The sequence below is a fragment of the Pangasianodon hypophthalmus genome, chromosome 4 (genome assembly GCF_027358585.1).
Source record: "Pangasianodon hypophthalmus isolate fPanHyp1 chromosome 4, fPanHyp1.pri, whole genome shotgun sequence".
Lineage (NCBI taxonomy): Eukaryota > Metazoa > Chordata > Actinopteri > Siluriformes > Pangasiidae > Pangasianodon > Pangasianodon hypophthalmus.
Genome location: NC_069713.1, coordinates 1,774,780 through 1,796,413, shown reverse-complemented (window position 1 = coordinate 1,796,413; position 21,634 = coordinate 1,774,780). Strand labels below are relative to the sequence as shown.

Below are 21,634 nucleotides of genomic sequence, written 5' to 3'. Positions count from 1 at the left end.
TGATTGCTTACGGTAGGGAATGAAGCTCCTGGGCGAAAGCGCATGGATCACCTCCAGGCCAAAAAAACGTCATTCAGCCCCACACTATCCACACACACACACACACACACACACACACACTTTCACATACAGGCAGCTTTCTGTGGACCGCAGATGAATAAGAGGCCCGTTCTTTTTGGATGTTTTCACGCTGAAGTCTCTCTGGGTTCCGGGAAGACGAAAAAAATCACGCCGCTTGATGACGAGCGTGAACTTAAATTAGGCGTGGTGGCTCCGTGGGGAGGGACGCGGCCGAGTGTTTGAGCAGCGAAGTGTGGATGTGCGTGAAGGCGGAGAATCTGCGGCTCCGTACCAGTCCCTGGAGTGTGAGGAGTGTAAAACACACTCTAAACAGCTTCACGAGGACAGCGTGAGCTGGCGAAAACAAGCTCAGGGACCGCAGCGTCTCAATTGGACGGAAAAGCCAGGATGTTTTCTTAATTTTTTTTTTATAGAGTTTTGTTTGTCGTTCTGATTTACAGCGCGCAGGAGCCAAACGCTGATGATGCGCAACATGCGTCAGAAAAGACAGAGCCAGTAAAATGTAAAAGTATTTATAAAAAATTAAATATTATTTTACCGTGATTTATAGATGGAGACGTTTTTTTATTTTCATTCTGTCAAGTAGGATATACTGAGAAATCCATCACTGCTACAGTATTACACTTTTAAATAATTAATTTTATTTTTATTTCAGTTAGCAGAAGCTCAGGAAAAACAAACAAGCATCTTTTTAGCCTTCCTAGCTTAACTGACAGTGAAGGTAATTAAAACAAAGCTATCGTTTTCCCCACAGCTCTTATCGGCTCAGAATGCCAGCCATATTGACGTCTCGTCTCTTCTTTGTCCGTATCTCATCAATTATTTCACCGGGATTAGCACAGAAATAGCACAGTCTCATTAACATCAGCGCAGGATCTATTAGGAACTTCAGCTTCCATATGCAGAAAGATGGAAGTCCACTAACCTGTTGTAAGACTTGGGACCTCTAGGTTAGGGACGGAGGAGACCATGATCTGGGGCCTACAAGATGAAGCAAAATCTAGGCTCTGGTAGCCACGTGGAGGTGTGGAGGTTAACTTCTGGGAAATCTACAAACACATGGCCTGAAGATAAAGATTATGGGCCTGGAGACTAAGATCTAATAAAAATGAAAAGGGCGCTAAAATCCAGGATTTTCATTTTAAAATCTAGGATATGGCAGCTACGATAGCATGGAGTAAGAAAACATGGGGTCTGTAGATTAGGATCTGTGGCCTGGAAGCTAAAATCCATGATTTGGAGCCAAAAATATGGTAACAAGACCAAAATCTAGAGCCCAGCTACTATGATCTTGAGCTTGAAGACTAATATATGATGTATGGAGGCTAGATTGTTGGGCCTGGAAGTTAATGCTAAAGTTTTTGGGCTAGAAGCTAAGGTTTGTGGCCTACAATCCAAGATCTTATGTCTTGGGACTAAGCTTTAGATCTTGGAGGCTAGGAATTGGAAATTAGGCAATTGCGACACTAGGGTCTGGGTCTTGAAGGGTACAACTTGGAGCCCAGAGCCTAGGATCTAGAACATGAAACCTGAGATCTGAGACCAAGATGCTCATATTTTTGGTATGTGGGCTAAGATCTAGTAGGCTAAGATCTACTGGGCAAAGATTTAGGTCTACAATCTAGAGCCTCTATGCTAAAATCTGGGACAGATTTCTAAGTTTTGGCCCCTAGATGCTAAAATCCTGGCCATGGAAACTAAGATCTCATACAGGTTACTAGGATTTGGAGCCTAGATGCTCTGAGTCTGCAGGAGTCCAGATCTGATGGATGGGAAGACGTCTGTGCTACGTTTCCTGTTTTGAGCTCTGTTTGTGCTGCCGAAGAGCCTGAAGGAAGACCTGCTTGACCTGGCTGATCATGGTGCTGTAGAGCTGCAGGTCCTCCTCTTTAGCCTGCAGGACTTGCTTCAGAGATGACCTCAGAACCTCCAGCTCCTCCTGCTGGGCAGCAAGTCTACAGAGAGACAAGAAGGTCAGTTTAGCTGCAGATATTCCAAAATAATTTTCAATTAAAATGCTACGTGAACAAACAGGAACCTTTGGAGAAATTAAGACTTGGTGTGTACTCACCGTGTGCTGAGTTCACTGATCTGAGCGTCGTGCGTCGACCCCGTGGCTCTTCTGGGTGAAAGAACGTCCTGTTTCTCAGGTACATTTAAACTACCTGCATTAAACACAATCAAACACGAACCACATAAAGACTTATAAGCACAACACATACCTGTTCTATAGTGTTCTGTAGTAAAGCTACAACTGTTCTGTAGTAAAACCACACCTGTACTTTGGTAAAGTTACACCTGTACTGGAGTAAAGCTGCACCTGTACTGGAGTAAAGCTACACCTGTACTGTAATAAAGCTACACCTGTACTGGAATAAAGCTACACCTGTACTGGAGTAAAGCTACACCTGTACTGTAATAAAGCTACACCTGTACTGGAATAAAGCTACACCTGTACTGGAATAAAGCTACACCTGTACTGGAGTAAAGCTGCAACTGTATTGTAGTAAAGTTGCACCTGAACTGTAGTATAGTTACACCTGTTCTGTAATAAAGCTACACCTGTACTGTAGTAAAATTGCACATGTACTGTAGTAAAGCTACATCTGTACTGTAGTAAAGCTCCATATTTTCTGTAGTAAAGCTACACCTGTACAGGAATAAAGTTGCACCTGTACTAAAGCTGCACCTGTACTAGAGTAAAGTTGCACCTGTACTGTACTAAAGTTGCACCTGAACTGTTGCAAAGTTGCACCTGTACTGTAGTAAAGCTACACCTGTACTGTAGTAAAATTGCACATGTTCTGTAGTAAAGCTACACCTGTACTGTAGCAAAATTGCACATGTTCTGTAGTAAAGCTACACCTGTACTGTACTAAAGCTCCATATGTACTGTAGTAAAGTTGCACCTGTACTGTCTTAAAGTTGCATCTGTATTGCAGTAAAGTTACACCTGTACTGCCGTAAAGCTGCACCTGTACAGTGTGTACCTGTCCTGCTGCGATTGACTCTTTGTGCTTTTTCAGGGTCTAGCTTCAGTCTCTCCAGCTGCTGCTCCAGAACCACACAGCGGCGACGTTCCTCCCGAAGCTTCTGCTCGGCATCTGCGCACTTCTGAATCGTCTCTACTTCTCTATACGAAAAAGCGATGCAAGTGGCTACATCAAACAAACAATTACTTCTAAAGTAAAAAAAAAAAAAAACATGCTACCAAAGGCACGTTTTTCAGCATACCTCCTCTGTTGAACTTGAGCGAGCTCCAGCAGTCGGTCTCTCTCCACGTTAGCCGCCTGACACAGAGCTTTAAACTCTGAACACTGAACCTGCAGAGCAGCGCACGCAGAGCACGGTGCCTCTGACCGCTCTCTGTCATAATACATACAATATACACAGAATTTACAAAAAAAAAAAACTTTTCTTGAATAATAATGAGTAATCATTCTCAAATGCTGAGCAACCTTACTGATTGGATTAACATGTTTACTGTAAACACTCTTACAAATGTACAAACTACCGTAAGTGCTGCAATAGCACGCCTAATGTAAACTTACTAACAAACCGGCAAACTACCGTAAGTGCTGGAATAGCACGCCTAATGTAAACTTACTAACAAACCGGCAAACTACCGTAAGTGCTGCAATAGCACGCCTAATGTAAACTTACTAACAAACCGGCAAACTACCGTAAGTGCTGCAATAGCACGCCTAATGAAAACTTACTAACAAACCGGCAAACTACCGTAAGTGCTGCAATAGCACGCCTAATGTAAACTTACTAACAAACCGGCAAACTACCGTAAGTGCTGGAATAGCACGCCTAATGTAAACTTACTAACAAACCGGCAAACTACCGTAACTGCTGCAATAGCACGCCTAATGTAAACTTACTAACAAACCGGCAAACTACCGTAAGTGCTGGAATAGCACGCCTAATGTAAACATACTAACAAACCGGCAAACTACCGTAAGTGCTGCAATAGCACGCCTAATGTAAACACACTTACAAATGTACAAATACCATAACTGGTGGAGTAGAAAGCCTTCTACAAACACACTAACAAACGTGCTATGACACTAACACGCTAACAATAATAACACTAATAACACTAACATATGAACAAATGTGAGATAACATGAGATTGTGTACAGAGATAACTGAAAGTGAAGATAAGGGAGTGCAAGGACTCCTACAAAAAGAAACTGGAGATGAAGCTGCAGCAGATGAAGCTGCAGGGATGTGTGGAGTGGTATGAAGTTGAGAACTGGCTTCAAGAACAGCAGTGAGCAAACTGAGGGAAGTACAGATTGGGCAAAACCAATGGCACTGATGCTCCTGTTCTCTATCCTCTGCTTTCTGGTCCTCCTGAACCCAGCAAGGACATTACAGATACCTCACCTGTACACAAGCCGGAATAGACAGCTTGCACGAACACCACCAGCATGGACGGACAGGAGGTTCAATGTGCTTCTTCTGGGTTGACTGTCACTGCTGATCTGGTGAAACGGAACTGTTAAGGCTCCATCAGAACAAGGCCACAGGGCAAGAAGGCATTAGCCTGAGGGTCGTTAAGGCCTGCGCAGATCAGCTCTATGAAGTATTACAGTGACTCTTCCACCTGAGCCTGAGGAAAGGTGAGGTACCCACAGTCTGCAAAACTTCTTCTCTAGTTCCGGTTCCAAAGAAATCATGTCCAACAGCTTTCACTGACTATAGGTCAGTTGCTTTAACTTCATACATGTTGAAGACCCTGGAGAGTTTGGTTCTTGCCTATCTCAAACCTAAAGTTGGCTCATCACTAGACCCCCCACGAAGTCCGTGTAGATGATGCCAATATCTCTACTTCAGAGAGCCCACTCCCACCTAAACAAACCTGGTACTGTACTGTGACAGTCATATTCTTTGATTTTTCCAGTGCTTTTAGTACCATACAACTTTTCTTGCTTGGTGGAAAGCTTAAGGTGGGCACCTCCACAACCTCCTGGATTACTTACTACCTGACAGCTTTACCCCAGATTGGGTGTTTGAGGAACTGTGTGTCAGACAAGGTGTTGAGCAACACAGGAGCTCCACAAGGAACAGTTCTTTCTCCTTTCTTGTTTACACTGTACACCTCAGATTTTAAGTACTTGAGTATGTCATATACAGAAATTTTCTGATGATTCTGCTGTAGTGGGATGTGTAAGTAAGGGCATGAGTCAGAGTATAGAGCTGACTGGATGATGGACACCCCTGTCTCTATCTGTGGCGAGGACATGGAAAGCAGTGGAATCCTACAGGTACATTGTAATGTACCTAGACAGCAGACTGGATTGGACATATAACACTGATGCAGTCTACAAGAAGGGACAGAGCAGACTCTATTTTTTGAGGAAGGTCCTTCAATGTAGGCAACGGGATGTTACGCATACTCTACCAGTCAGTTGTGGTGGATACCATCTTTTACGTAGCAGTATGCTGGGGTAGTGGCATGAAAGCAGGAGATGCCAGCAGACTAAACAAACTGTTAAGGAAAGCTGGACAGGACGCTGGGAACAATCTGGAATCCCTGGAATCAGTTTTGCAGGACAGGATACTGGCTAAACTGCTGCTCATCTATCTATCTATCTATCTATCTATCTATCATAAACACAGTAACAAGTGGACAAACTACTGTAAATGCTGGACTAGCACGTCTACCATATACACAAAAACAAATGAGCAAACTACCATAATATAAGAATAGTATGTCTGCTATAAACATGTTAACTGCTGGAGTAACATATACCATAAACACACTAACAAACGTACAAACTACTGCAAGTGCTGCAATAGCACGCCTTCCACTGTAGCATCATTACAGTACACTACAAATGTACTAGCAATTGCACAAACTACCATAAACACACTAGCAAAGGGGCAGATTACAGCTGAGATAATGTAAACATTATTTAATTTAACTCACAGCACCTGCGCGTGGGCAAAACATGTTTTTTATACTTCAGAATATATCGTACGTTAGTGTATAGTACAGTATGAATAACAAATATACAGTATGTTAGTGACGAATAATGGAATCAACCAGTTAGTAACTGACCCGAGATCAGTGGTGTTTCCAGGAGACAGTGCCAGAGCTGACTCAACAAGTTTGTGTCCCAGTTTTGAGACTGACCTGCAAAATGGCCAAGAAAAAAAACCCAACATGATTTCATATAATTACACACAGTGAACAGTGTGTGTGTGTGTGTGTGTGTGTGTGTGTGTGTGTTTTGTCCCTTTAGAGAATGTGTGAGACCTGGCAGAGCTGGACCTCCTGTCTCCTTCCTCTTTGACCATCAGGTGGGCATGGCTAATCTTCACCTCTGTGTCTCTGGCCTCCTGTTTCTGTAGCAGCACAATGGCCATATTTTAATTCTTCATTCCATTACCTCTGTAAATCCCACTTCCTAGGCAATCATAACACGTGAGAGTGTGAAGTGTGTGTTTACAGTGAGTGTGAGCTGCTGGATCTCCCGCTCAAGCTCCTGAACTTTCTCCTCTCTCTCCTTCACCATCAGTTTGAGCTGTGTGATCAGGTCATTGTGTCTCTGAGCCTCCTGTGTGTCCCGCTTCTGCTCTGTATCATCGCGCTGCCCCTCTTTCTGACCCAGACGACTCAACACACCCTGCAGCTGAGCCTGCTGCTTCTGCACACACACACACACACACACACACTTTTAACTCAAATACAAAAGAGCACACATTTGGTTCTAACAAGATGTCTGCACAGTGGCTGTTTGATGTTGGTGTGTGTGTGTGTGTGTGTGTGTAAAAAAGCCCTTAAGTTGTCTTAAGCTAACTGCCTATTAGCCTGTTAGCTAGCAAGCTGAAATAACTAAACACTAAGAATTGTTGTAAAGTGCAAATTACCTAACAACAGCTCAAGAATTAAAAATTGTATGGAAGAATGATGGAATCTTGCAGTTCTGTGTGAAGTACTGCTACCACAAGGCAATTATGAATCCGAATCTTTGCCAACTGTGATGCTTTCAATAAATTGCTTGCTCCCAAACCTAGAGACAAGATCCGTTAGTCTCTGGAGTGAAGAGAACCATAAGGGACTGTCATTGGTCTACACCAGGTGTATTGAATTAAAATTTAAATACATCTGATTACTAAAATTTTCTCCCAACAAAGGTCCAAACCCGATTATGTCTAAATTGTGGTATAACTTAGAGTAGATGGATCTATATGCAGTTGTAGTTTGCCTATCAAATAATTAACTGTACATTTAAATAGCATTTCAACAATATTTATTGTACATACACAGCATAAAAAATAATCTTAAACATTAATATAAAATAAATAAGAAAAGTACCTCTTTTTGAAAAAGTGCAAACAGAGGTTTAGATGTTCCCTTTACATTTTTTCTTCTTTAGTTCTCTAATTTGAACAAATAACGCTATCACTGATCATCTTTAACGTTCATTTCACATTCCAGTTTTCCCCAACTAGAGCTCTACTTCCTGTCTAGTGACAGGAAAAGGATGGATCTGCCACACTGGGTTCTCAGTTCAGTTATTTTGTGGCCCTTACCTTAGATTTCTGTGGATAATTTTGCTCAAAGGAGCAAGAGCTTTATTTCATAATGGTGTTTCACATTCCTGATCTACAGACCTTCTGCGCAGCAACTACTAATGCATATGCTCTGTGCTGCCATTTGTATACCAAGGAGATACTTCAAGAGGTTGGAGGGGTGGAATGTCCTAGAACTTGACTAGGATTGGCCTGAGGAATACCAAGTCCCAGACCAAAGTGTCACCACAATGGCGAAGAAGCTGTAGGAGCAGTTCTTCTGCTGCATAAATTTTTAATTGGATGCTCACAGACCAAGTAAATATTGAAACAGCCAGGAAGATCAACTCAGTATTGATGTTTGAGTAAGAAGAAGGGAGCGAAATTCTTTATTCGTCACATATACATTGTGATATGTCACTCCTGGAACAAACAGAGTTAAGGGCCTTGCTCAAGGGCCCAACAGTGGCAGCTTGGCGGTGCTAGAGATTGAACCCCCGTCCATCTGATTAGTAACCTAGCACCTTAACCTGAACCACCACTACTGATTTTGAACCCTATGGAATGTGCTTATGAGGCACCACTTAAAAATGGTCCTGAGGAGGACTGTATGAGTGTGTGTGTGTGTGTGTGTGTAAGACCTGCAACTAAGAATCAAGCAAGACCAAAAAGGGCAAAACAAGCACCTAGCCAAGGTAAGCGTATGACTCCTGCTGCCAGGGGAGCAGCTGCACCTTTGTGGTTCCCATGTGGTTCTACAGTGGCTGGCACAGGAAGGGAATTGGTGTAGCAGGTCTGATCAGGGACGGAGCAAAGGATTATGGTGGTACATCAGGACCAGCTTCACCTGTACCACCACCCTGTCCTGCTGAAGCACAAGGTATAGCACTTTGGTGACACCACATTATGTTTTGAAACTGTCTGCCGCCATTTTGTTTGTTTTGAATAAACTACTCAGCAAGGTCATCAGGACATCAGACCCATTTTTGTTGTTTTGAAAAAAAAAAAACAGTCAGTGGAGTCTCTTCTATCAATCCCGAGGCATTTTGTCTGCTCACGGAGCAACGATGCTTTATATGGATGCATGGTAAATAAAATAATTTGCGTCCTGTGTTAGTTGTGTCTCGCTAACAGTGAAGTAATGAATGTCCTCTCCTGTTTAATCAGGACCTCACTTGGCTCACTTCAGCACTTCCTGTCCTCATTAGCACACTGGGTCAAAGTCTACAGTCAGGAATTCATAGTTTTCCATCCTGAGGTTAAATAATCTCATTAATAAATGTGCTGTAATCAGTTACAGGCCCACACACACACACACACACACACACACACAGAGTAAGCAACACTTTTTTAACATAAATTTAAGCTACATCACACATTAAGGTGCTAAATCCAGCTATAAAACACCAGACCATTTTACATCACTCTAACTCCATGTGCACTAGCATCAGTCCAGTGCAGTGCATTCTGATTGGCTGAGAGCTAGAAGACCATCAATGTGTGTGTGTGTGTGTGTGTGTGTGTGTGTGTGTACCAGCAGTGCATCGATGAGCTCGTTGTCATGCCGACCCTTCTCGGTCAGTGTGGACAGTTGAGTTTTGAGGGTTTTGAGCTCGGCACTCAGGATGCGGTTCCTCGCTTTGCTGCTCTCCAGCTTCTTCTTCACCTCACCGTGTTCACCCAGAATGAGCTCATACTCCACACTTAGCTTCTACACACACACACACACACACACACACACACACAGCTTAACATAGCATTCGGGTTACACGCTGGACAAGTTTCTCCATATTAGAGCTTTAGTGTGTGTGTGTGTGTGTGTGTGTGTGTGTGTGTTACCTCCAGCGCCTCCTTCCTGTCTCTCTCCAAGGTGCGGATATAGCTCTGGTTCTTGTCCTGGTTCCTCTGATGGACTCCCTTTCCCAGCATGCACTGCTCCGGGCTGAACTCTCCCGGCTGCTTCCTGTTGGATGCCGAGCTCAGCTGCTGCTCCAGATCTCTCACCTGTGGTAAATTCATCATCATCATCATCATCATGAGTCCATATATGGAAATGAGACCAGGCGTGCCCATAAGTCCGTAGCAGACACACCTTCCTCAAAATATCTCACTGGAATATCAGAATTAGTGTTAAACCCATGACATGTGAGTGTTATTGCATCATAAGCTATAAGAGCCAATCAGGTTTGAGTATGCAAATGAGATGTGTGTGTGTGTGTGTCACACTCACTCGGCTCTGCAGGGCCAGGATCTGCTGCGCTCGTCCTCTCCAGCTTCCTGGAGTACTGAGGATCTGCTGAACACACACGTCCTCCCCGATCTCACTACTCAGAACCTGTTACACACGCACACACACACACACACACACACAGTATTATTGATGTTAATCAAAGTTAATAATTAGATTAACAGAGCAACATTAATGACATTAATAACTGAAGTGTATATTCAGTCATCGGACAGCGTTTCCGAATTAATCCGTTGCGTGTTCAGACACACTCCATCTCTGAAGCTCTGACCTTGTACGCGACCTTCAGCTCCTGTCTGACAGCCTGGATCTGGTTGCGGTATTCACTCATTTTAAACTGGGCTGTGTTCAGTTTCTCCTGGAGAGACTTCACCAGCGGAGTGGCCTAAAACACACACACACACACACACACACACTGTAACTGGGTAATCACAACTGCAACAAAAATTGTACTCAGAGAGGTGATTTGCTCAAGGAGTCATTTATAAATGTAAGCGAATTGCCTGAGGAGTCAATTACGAATGTACATGAACCACAAGGAGTCATTTATAAATGCACATGAAGCACTTATGGAGTCAATTACGAAAGTAAGTGAACTGCCCAAGGAGTCAATTACGAAAGTAAGTGAACCATTCAAGGATTTGTTTACAAATGGAAGTGAATTGCCTGAGGAGTAATTTATAAATACATGAAGCACTTATGGAGACAATTACGAATGCACAAGAACCACTAAGGAGTCATTTACGAAAGTAAGTAAACCAATTGAGGAGTCATTTACAAATGGAAGTGAACCGTCCAAGGAGTCATTTACAAATGTAAGTGAACCATCCACGGAGTCATTTATGAATCTAAGTGAACCGTCCAAGGAGTCATTTATGAATCTAAGTGAACCGTCCAAGGAGTCATTTACAAATGTAAGTGAACCATCCACGGAGTCATTTATGAATCTAAGTGAACCGTCCAAGGAGTCATTTATGAATCTAAGTGAACCATCCAAGGAGTCATTTATGAATCTAAGTGAACCGTCCAAGGAGTCATTTACAAATGTAAGTGAACCATCCAAGGAGTCATTTATGCATCTAAGTGAACCATCCAAGGAGTCATTTACAAATATAAGTGAGCTGCTCAACAGGTCGTAACAAATATAAGTGATTCACTTGAGGAGTCGTTTACAATAGTGATGCAGTACCTCTTGCTGTGAGCTCCTCAGGTCCAGTTTGTGGTCTGCTTTCACTCCATTACTGAATACTGCTGTATCTTGCAGCTACACACACACACACACACACACACACACAGATAGTTATATGTGAGATTTCTTTATCATGGTATATGGTCGTATTGATATATTTCCCATCTTCTCCTCTCCTCTGTAAGTGGGAGTGTTTACCTCTCTCTCCAGCTCTCTCACTCTGTTGTTCAGCTGTTTGCTCTTGGTTTTCTCTCTCTCCATCTCCACTGAGAGTTCCCGGTTCTTCTTCGAAAGCTCCACGATCTTGGTTGCTGCTGCATCTCCTGCCAGTCCCACTGTGCCTTCAAACAGGAAAATCACATAAATCACATTGTAGAGTACAAAAAAGCTGCTCCCTCTCTCTCTCGCTCTCTCTCTCTCTCTCTCTCTCTTTCTCTCTCTCTCTCTCTTTCTGTGTGTGTGTTGCTCCTTCAGGAAACATCTCTGTATGTTCACACTAACGTCTACACTTTCCCTGTACGTTTTCAGATGATGTACTGTCGCTGGGGGTCAACCCTCAAGGGAATGTCTTTGTACCTTCAGTCGCCAGGTACATAATGGAAACATAACGTAAGTGAATTGCTTGAGGAGTCATTTACAAATATCAGTGAATCACCTGAGGAGTCATTAAGAATAAATACCAGGGAATCACTTGAAGAGTCATTTATAAAAAAAAATCAGGGAACCACCTAAGGAGTCACTTACAAATATCAGTGAATCATCTGATGATTCATTTACAAATATCAGTGAATCACCTGATGAGTCATTTACAAATATCAGTGAATCACCTGATGAGTCATTTACAAATATCAGTGAATCACCTGATGAGTCATTTATAAAAAAAATCAGGGAACCACTTAAGGAGTTGTTTACAAATATCAGTGAATCACCTGAGGAGTCATTTACAAATATCAGTGAATCACCTGAGGAGTCATTTACAAATATCAGTGAATCATATATAATATATCTGTATATAATCTTTATACTCTCTACCCAGCTGCTACTCCTTATGTTTACATTTACAGCAACTTATATTGTTACTCTTTTACACTGCTGTCATTCATTTAAAAAAAAAAACATTAGGGAACCGCTCAAGGAGTTGTTTTAAAAATATCCTGACCACGTAAGCCAGCTTTATTTACAGTGAATGATTTTCACACAAGCCGTAAAATGAGCTTTAGTCCACCTACACAAAAAGCATTCCCAGCTGAATCACTGTAATACGTTTATGGTTCTTGTTACAACAGAAATTGTAGACATGCTGTCTGCACGTTCACTTTCCCTTTGTTTGCCACAGCCAGGGTTTGTGGAATTTAGTTAGATTTATTTGCTTTAAAACAAGATCTTGTTGGCCAACTGTCTCATAAATAAAACGTCTACTCCAAAAAAATACGCATCTGTAGCAATCCTGACCCAGAAATTAATGTGAGACGCTTACAAGCAGATGCATCTACCACCTCCAGCCACAAGAGGGAGACATGACTGTGTCTGTAGATTAAGAATAGTAGATTAACATTTTCCTCAGCTCCTCACCCACTAAAGCCAGCCTGTCCTCCTCCCTCTTCTTCTTCAGGTACTTGATCTCAAACTCCTTCTCACTCAGGAGTTTATGGAGTCGTCCGTTCTCATCCCGCAGCTCCCTGACCCGCTCCTGGAGCTGATCGTTCTCCTTCTTCAGCAGTCTGGAGCTGGAGTTAGAGCGCTCCAGCACCGAGTCCCCCTCGTCCTCAGACAGGTCCAGACTCTCCTGCCCGTTCGAGCTCATCTCATCCTTTTCCTTCTCAAAGGAGATCTGTTTCTTCTTCTCCAGACGCTCATGAAGACGCTGCACCTGCTGTTCCTGCAGGGTCTGAAACTGGAGCCGCAGCTGCTCCTTTATCCTGTCCTTATCAGCCTCCATTACTGCAGGAGAAACAGGAGGAGGAGGAGAAGAAGAAGAAGAAGAAGAAGAAGAAGAAGAAGAAGAAGAATCAATTGCACCCTTACAACAACAACAAAAACAATAATAATAATAATAATAATAATAATAATAACAACAAGAACAATAATAATAATAATACTAATAAGAAGAAGAATCAGTTGCACCCTTATAATAATAATAATAATAATAAAACCTCACAATAATTTAAAAGCTAAAAACAATAAACTATAGGTGCGAAGGACAAAAAAACGAACAAAAATAGATAATACTTAACTTTTTCATAACAAATATGGTTTGAAACACAATTAGAATAAATAATTTATAATGATAAACGTTAAAGTCGTGATAGTTAAATGTCAAATTCTCATATTTTTTCCCCTAACCGTATTCGTATTACTTCCGCCTTCCTGTGCTGGTTGTACGCCACTCGTGCAATATGATTGGTCGATTGCCCGTCAGTTTGATATTCTAGCCAATCACAGCGCAGAGGGCGGGATCATTGCGAATACGGGTGTTTTTAAAAAAAGGCTATCAACACTTACCATTCAGGTCGGTGTGAATGGCGTGAGAGCAAACAGCATGCTATAATGTGTTATAACGTGTTATAATGAGTTTTCAGATAGTTTATGTATATACATATATATAAAAAAGAAAATATAGCAAGCTAGCGTCGGCTAGGTGGCAAAAACCAGTCCTCTTCTTTTTCTTCGAGGCGCGTGCGTATCCCCGGCAACGCGTTTCCACGGCAACGCCGCAACAACCCGACGTGGTTACGTCATCTCTGTTGCCGGAAGTTAATTCTTTTAAAGCGAGAAAATAATAAATGCGTACAGTTTATTGATCTAGTTTAAACACACCGAATTTACATATTCTTTCGAAAATTTAAAGATGCAATACTTTTATATGTGAGACTTTTTTAAAAATATATATTTGTATATTTAATATTTTCTTTATTAACGGGGTCGTCTAGGCCAATCAGATTCTACCGTCTCATCCGGGAATTCGTATCAGCGCACTAAATTTTTAAAAAAATTCTAGATTAAAAAATATATATATTTTTAATAATCATTAGAATTTCTTCATTTTTTGTATAACAGATAAAATTATACTTAAAATTACACAATATTGTAAATAACTGTAGCACATATTTAAATATTTTTAAATAATTTATTACACAATAACATTAAATCAGTGGAGTTAATAAAGATTTTCTTCAGTCAGGATGTAGCACACCACTGTACATAACACACATAATGGCTTTTTGTACTGTTTAATTCTTTTGTGATGAATCTATGTGAATCAATGTGGTGCATTTAAGTAAATTGTGTGATTAATAATAATAATATTAATAATAATAATGATAATAATAATAATAAAGACAAGTGCAATAATTGACTGCTGTACCTGTATATCCTGACTCATTACAGAACTACAGAAACTTCAGCAGAAGAAACTCGCCATTGCTTTGTGTAAACAGCTTAAATTAGTTTTTTACGTTTTAATAAATATCCGATCAAGTTGTTTAAAGCAGTTTAAAGTTGGTTGTGAAACATCTGATGGTGTAACAGCTGAAATTGTAGCGTTGTGTTTGTGTAACAGAGGTAAATCCTGACACTTCTTAACTTTTTGAATTTCCAAACCAGAGTAATCGCCTTCCTTAGCTTCGTTGTTCGTTCACGTTGTAGTTCGTGGTCGCGAGATTTCCACATCTCGCGATAGCTACCGCACTACCTCTACGCGTCCGCCATATTGGAAAGGTATGGACTTAAATGTACGTCATAGAGAAATGCGACTCCACTGTGATAAAATCACTCTAACTCGCTTTATGTTTAAGCGATTTAGAGAGTATTTGCTTTGTTAAAAACGTCACACATTTCTGCGTACATTTGATGTAAATATACATTTATCATGTCCCTATTTTGATTGATCTAATAACTGCAACAACACAGTAAGACGTTTAAACAAATAAAATGTAATTAACTTGACGTTTAACTTAAGTGGCACCGTGAGAAATTCTTTACATAGCATTAAATATGACTACGACAGCAAAATATAAGTAGATTATTCAAAAAAAAAAAAAAAAAAATCGAGTGTTTTCGGAGCTCGGCTGATTGGGTCTGATCTGATTTTCAGGTCTGAAAAGCTGATCGCCGAGAAATCGATGGAAATGCGGAAGTACTGTGTTCGGCTGCGGCCAAAATAACAATTAAACAAACAAAATCAAATCTGGTAAGAGAATTATACAGCAGCAGAAATTAATATACACGTTATTTCATTCTAGTTAGGTTCAAAATGTTTATAAATCTGATTAAAAACCTTACTGACATCCGGTATTGTTTACATTATACCTCTGTGCTTCTTCTGTTTTTCTCTATTTACAGACAAACCTGCTTTTATAAAAAAATAATAATAATAAAATGGGCGTGTCTTTGCGCATTAATCTGTGTTATCTCTGTTTTTACACCTGTGTATGTTTGTTTAAAACGATGTATATGAGAGCTGTACATCGCTTTGCTGTCATTAACGTGCTATAAGCACACGACTTTTCTGCGCATGCGCCATTTTGGCTAAAGGTAAAAAGAGATCAAAATAAATTTTGTGATAACTGTGGATTTAAGATGTTGTCTTCTGTCCTACAGGAACATGCTGGTAGGAGAAGGTGAAATGGGATTTTCTACATCTGATGATGTCTCACTGAAAGAGAGTAGATAAACCCGCTTCCCTACCACTGTGACCTTTGACCCTTCATTACCTCATACACAATGTCCCCTCAGAAACTGAGCAGCATCTCTGCTGTTGTAAGTCGTCTGTAACGGTGGGTTGAACAGTCGTACCGTCAACACCATGTTGTCCACCTGCCAGTCACGCTCAGCTCCGCCCCCTGGAGTGAGTGACATCACAGGGACAGGGATGGAGGACGGTTCTCGCCGTTCTTCAGAGCGCCACGCCCACCTGCTGCTAGCTCAGATGAATAAGATGCGCCTGCACTCGGAGCTGTGTGACGTGCGGCTGCTGGTGGGCGGACGGGCGTTCCAGGTCCACCGGTTGGTCCTGGCAGCCAGCGGGCCGTATTTCTCCGCCCTCTTTAACTTGGCCATGAGTGAGGCACGCGAGGAGGAAGTGCACATCGCCGGGGTGGAAGCAGACGTGTTCGAGTCTCTGCTGGAGTTCATATACACAGGTAGATACAAATGTACACACAGGTTGGTGCACAGGTAAATGCAGAGTTAGACACATGTAGACACACACGGAGATATACTGCTAAATGTACAAGTATACATTAAATTTACAGGTAGATATACAGATCGATACTCAGGTCAATACAAAGGTAGATACACAGGTAGACATACAAATTAGAGCCCCAGGTAGATGCTCAGGTCTCTAAAAGGGTAAATACACAGGCTATACTCAGGGTGATCCTGTTTATGTGTGTGTGTGTGTGTGTGTGAGGCTGCGTGGAGGTGACGGTGGAGAACGTTCAGGATCTCATGATGGCGGCCGACATGCTGCAGCTCGCCGAGCTCGTGCTCATCTGTGGAGAGTTCCTGAGGAGCCACATGGAGCCGGGTAACTGTGTAGGAATTTATCAGTTCCTGGAACAGATCGGTTACAGCGAGCTCCTGGAGTTCACGCAGAACTACATCCACGCCCACTTCCTACAGGTGAGCCCCACCCTCCTGCACACCTGACTGTACCTTTAATAGCTTCCTGTGACAGGTGTGTGAGGCGGAGTTTAAACCCCTGACTGTACCTTTAACGCCCCTGTGTCAGGTGTGTGAGGCGGAGTTTAAAGCCCTGACTGTACCTTTAACGCCCCTGTGTCAGGTGTGTGAGGCGGAGTTTAAAGCCCTGACTGTACCTTTAACGCCCCTGTGTCAGGTGTGTGAGGCGGAGTTTAAAGCCCTGACTGTACCTTTAACGCTCCTGTGTCAGGTGTGTGAGGCGGAGTTTAAAGCCCTGACTGTACCTTTAACGCTCCTGTGTCAGGTGTGTGAGGCGGAGTTTAAAGCCCTGACTGTACCTTTAACGCCCCTGTGTCAGGTGTGCGAGGCGGAGGAGTTCTCCAGCCTGTCGAAGGATCAGCTGGCGTGTTTGCTGCGCAGTGAGGAGTTGAGGATCGAGGATGAGTATCAGGTGTTCACGGCGGCCATGAGCTGGCTTCTGCATGACATCACACACAGGAAGAAACACGTGGTGGAAGTTCTGGAGCCAATCCGCTTCCCTCTGCTGTCACCGCAAAGACTCTACGCCTACATCGAGGGTGAGTGCAACGCCTCAGAATAAAGGGGTGATGGTTACATCATACAGTTACGTTATTCTTACAGAATAGTTAAGTCATAGTTATGACGTAACATCATAGTTATGTCTGTTACAGCATAATTACAGCTATAGTTACATCATACTTACGGGATAATTACTACATAGCTACATCATAATTACATTACAGTTACATCATAGTTATGACATAATTATGGCAAAAGTTAATTCATAGTTATGAGTTATGTCACAGTTAATGTGTAATGGCAGTAGTTACATCATAGTTACATCATAGTCACATTATAGAAATGACATACTTACAGTGTAGATACTGTGTGTGTGTGTGTGTGTGTGAGACAGGCGTGAGCGACTTCAACCTGCGGGTGGCGCTGCAGACCCTCCTGAGAGAATACACAGAGACGACCAAAACCCCCAAAGACCCCAAAACAGTCGCACAACCAACAAAGACCAGGCCCCGGAGGAAAGCCCGCAAATACCTCTACGCCATTGGTACAATGTGTGTCTGTGTTTGTGTGTGTGTGTGTGTGTGTGTGTGTGTGTGTGTGTGTGTTTCTCATTCTCATTCATCTCTCTTACACTTGCAACCTTTCTTACCCCATCAGGAGGTTACACTCGTCTGCAAGGGGGGAGATGGAGTGATAGTCGGGCGTTGAGCTGTGTGGAGCGATTTGATTCGTTCAGTCAGTTCTGGACGACGGTCTCCTCCCTCCATCAGGCCCGCAGTGGGCTGGGCGTCGCCGTCCTCGACGGCATGATCTACGTCATCGGAGGTGTGTACATGTTTTACTTTATTTGGATTAATCTTAAGCTTCACGCCGTAGGTGGAGTTAGGAATTAGACAAAGCTCAGGGAAAGTAGTTTTGTGACACGTGTTTATGGTGGTCCAGGTGAGAAGGACTCGATGATCTTCGACTGTATGGAGCGCTACGACCCCGTCACCAAACAGTGGGCTGCTGTCGCTTCACTCAACTTCCCACGCTGTGGAGTCGGGGTGTGTCCGTGCCACGGAGCTCTCTATGCACTTGGTACACACACACACACACACACACACCACACTGCTTACTCTGCCTAACATCACTGAATGTTTCTGTTTTTAATTCACCTTTCATCCGTATAACAATTATTCTGTATGTTAAACGTGTCTCAAAATAACACTACATTTCCCATCAAAACTGCAGTTTGGGCCAAAGCATTATGGGAAATGTAGTTCCTTGAATTGCTCTAACCTCTGACTTCTGTGTGACCTCTGACTGCTACAGGCGGGTGGATCGGTTCTGAAATCGGGAAAACGATGGAGCGTTATGATCCAGAGGAGAATAAGTGGGAGGTGATAGAGAGCATGCCCGTACCACGCTACTACTTCGGCTGCTGTGAGCTACAAGGTAAAATCCACATTTTTTTAAAATTAATATTAATTAATTACCACAGAAACGTAGACAAACTCAATATTTAGCTATATGTTACCATAGAAACGAAGACAAACTCAATATTTAGCTACATATTACCACAGAAACATAGATAAACTCAATATTTAGCTACGTATTACCACAGAAACGAAGACAAACTCAATATTTAGCTACATGTTACCACAGAAACGTAAACAAACTCAATATTTAGCTACATGTTACCACAGAAACATAGATAAACTCAATATTTAGCTACATATTACCACAAAAACATAGACAAACTCAATATTTAGCTACATGTTACCACAGAAACATAGATAAACTCAATATTTAGCTACATATTACCACAAAAACATAGACAAACTCAATATTTAGCTACATGTTACCACAGAAACGTAGACAAACTCAATATTTAGCTACGTTACCACAGAAACGTAGACAAACTCAATATTTAGCTACATGTTACCACAGAAACGAAGACAAACTCAATATTTAGCTACATGTTACCACAGAAACATAGATAAACTCAATATTTAGCTACATGTTACCACAGAAATGTAGACAAACTCAATATTTAGCTACATATTACCACAGAAACAAAGACAAACTCAATATTTAGCTACATATTACCACAGAAACATAGATAAACTCAATATTTAGCTACATATTACCACAGAAACATAGACAAACTCAATATTTAGCTGGGTATTACCACAGAGTAAAGGTAGAGAACAGTAGAGAAACTCATTCTTTAGCTACATTTAGCTATGTATTACCACAAAAATGTAGAGAAACTCAACCTTTGGCTACATTTAGCTATATATCTACTCAAAGTAGTATAGAGAAACCCAATCTTTAGCTGTTTATCAATGTATTACCACAGAAATGTACAAAAACTCAATATTTAGCTATGTTTAGCTAAATATTACCACAGAAGCATAATGAAATTTGATCTTTAGCTATGTTTAACTATTTATTACCACAGAAACATAAACAAACTAAATATTTAGCTATGTTTAGCTACATGTTACCATGGAAGAGTAGGGAAACATGATTTTTTTTTTAGCTATTTTTAGGTACGTATTTTTGCAGAAGCATAGAGAAACATGATATTTAGCTACATTTAGCTAGATAGTAACATAAAGCTTACTGTAACCCTTAATCATTATTGCATGTTTGATTTCAGGTTTCATCTATGTGATTGGCGGGATCAGCGATGAGGGGGTGGAGCTTTGTTCAGCTGAGGTCTACGACCCCATTTCCCGCCGCTGGCGAGCGCTGCCCGTCATGATGACACGGAGGGCGTATGTGGGCGTGGCCTCGCTCAATAACGCCATCTACGCGGTGGGGGGGTGGAACGAGGCTCTCGGCTCGCTGGACACCGTGGAGAAATACTGTCCTGAGGAGGTCTGATCTAGCATTCACTGTATTTAGTGTACTTAAACAGCCTACGTTCATAACATTTAACATTTTCCGTTCTACTGAGTATTGTGAAAGCAAAGTAAAAACACGTAACTGGAATAAAGCACCAGATTAACAGAATTACACACAGGATAGTGGTGTCTAAAATGAAGAAAAATAAATTAAGGTGTAGCTAAATATCTGTGGCTAGTAGTAGTTAAAGCCTTAACATTTGCTAGCTAAATTACTTAACTGTCTTACATTGTGTCTGAATACATTGTGTGCATAACTATTTTATTAGCAGGTCAGATTTAGGGTTAGCTAGCTCACTAGGGTTTTAAGAACAGTGGCCTCTAAGTTTAGCATGCTGGCCATCCTTAATCCTGTAAGTTTTGGTGTGGATAATTGTATGCTAACTTTGTGTGTTCACTGTTCAGGAGCGGTGGGTGGAGGTCGCGTCTATGTCAGTGGCACGCGCTGGTGTTAGCGTAGCTGCTGTTAACGGGCTGCTGTACGCCATTGGAGGCCGAACCTCTGGGCGGGATTTCTCCGCTCCGGTCACCGTGGACTCTGTGGAGATTTACGATCCGCACCTGGACACATGGACTGAAATAGGAAACATGATCACGAGCCGCTGCGATGGGGGTGTGGCTGTGCTCTGAGATGCTCCTCCCCTTTACATGTTTACGAGTTATGACTGTTAAATGAAATACTTGAGGAGCGTAATAGTTACGATGTTCATACATGAACACGAAGGTGCTACGAGCCGGCTGATTGAATTACAACCTTGTGTTAATTTTACAAAGAAAACAATAAGCATGGTTGTGTGACGGGGCGTGGCCATGCTCTCACTGACTCCGCCCCTTTATGTCTAGTTCTCAAGCACTATTCACGCAACAGCATTCGTTCTTACATCATAAGTCTATTATGCATCATAAGTCTATTATAACATTTTGACTGAAATTTGATGAGTGTTCTAAATAGATGTTAATCTAGAAAAAAAAGCTTTCTAAACATTTTGAACACAAAGATATTTCACGTATTTTTATTGCTGTAATGAAAGACGTTACTGTGGTGATGTGTGTTACTGTGTGTAAATGAAATTTGTTACTTTACCTGTCGCACATTTCTTACTTGTGTGATTAAACTAGCATTTTAAAATCAGCTTTATAATAACGCTGCTTCTTTTACTGTATTTAAGCCTCATGGTGACACATTTCATGTGTAATTATTTATATAACTTTCATTTCACCACTAAAAAAAATTCAAGTTTGCAAACTGGCTAGTTAGCAAGTCACTTTTCATGAGCTTGCTAAATTTAGTTATGCACGTAACCATGTATGGTTAATACAGTACTATTTGGACTGGATTAGTTTTCTGAACGTATGTCTATTAAGTAATGTTGCTGGACCACGTTGGAAACGATTTCGCCCAATTCTAATCTTTGACGCAAGCTAATTTGTTTCCGTTTATTATGAGTGTGTGTCATAGGGAGTGTGTCAGCGCATCGCAGCTCGATTGTTAGTAATCTATATGAGCAT

The 21,634-nt window shown here is 41.7% G+C and overlaps 2 protein-coding genes across 4 annotated transcripts; one reads left to right on the top strand and one right to left on the bottom strand.

Moving 5' to 3' along the window:
- Positions 1-540: 540 nt before the first annotated feature.
- Positions 541-13,927, bottom strand: ccdc13 (coiled-coil domain containing 13). 2 transcript variants are annotated; one of them, XM_034304081.2, is made up of 15 exons: positions 13,551-13,927; positions 12,621-12,989; positions 11,247-11,383; positions 11,049-11,123; positions 10,131-10,244; positions 9,842-9,946; positions 9,451-9,615; positions 9,146-9,322; positions 6,546-6,743; positions 6,353-6,441; positions 6,155-6,229; positions 3,316-3,447; positions 3,072-3,214; positions 2,153-2,246; positions 541-2,036 (listed from the first exon to the last, which is right to left on the bottom strand). In XM_034304081.2, exons 2-15 carry the CDS (start codon positions 12,985-12,987, stop codon positions 1,868-1,870), a joined length of 2,040 nt encoding a protein of 679 aa, XP_034159972.1. In that variant the 5' UTR covers positions 12,988-12,989; positions 13,551-13,927; the 3' UTR covers positions 541-1,867. The 2 variants fall into 2 exon arrangements, with proteins under 2 accessions (XP_034159972.1, XP_034159968.1); XM_034304077.2 differs by having other exon boundaries at positions 542-2,036; positions 11,247-11,389; positions 13,551-13,923.
- Positions 13,928-14,880: 953 nt separating this feature from the next.
- Positions 14,881-21,257, top strand: ipp (intracisternal A particle-promoted polypeptide). Of its 2 annotated transcripts, XM_026910267.3 has the most exons (11): positions 14,881-14,899; positions 15,142-15,237; positions 15,648-16,189; positions 16,459-16,670; positions 17,050-17,269; positions 17,626-17,775; positions 17,889-18,056; positions 18,174-18,311; positions 18,546-18,668; positions 19,879-20,099; positions 20,531-21,257. In XM_026910267.3, exons 3-11 carry the CDS (start codon positions 15,853-15,855, stop codon positions 20,753-20,755), a joined length of 1,794 nt encoding a protein of 597 aa, XP_026766068.2. In that variant the 5' UTR covers positions 14,881-14,899; positions 15,142-15,237; positions 15,648-15,852; the 3' UTR covers positions 20,756-21,257. The 2 variants fall into 2 exon arrangements, with proteins under 2 accessions (XP_026766068.2, XP_034159973.2); XM_034304082.2 differs by lacking the exon at positions 14,881-14,899 and having other exon boundaries at positions 15,123-15,237.
- Positions 21,258-21,634: the final 377 nt, after the last annotated feature.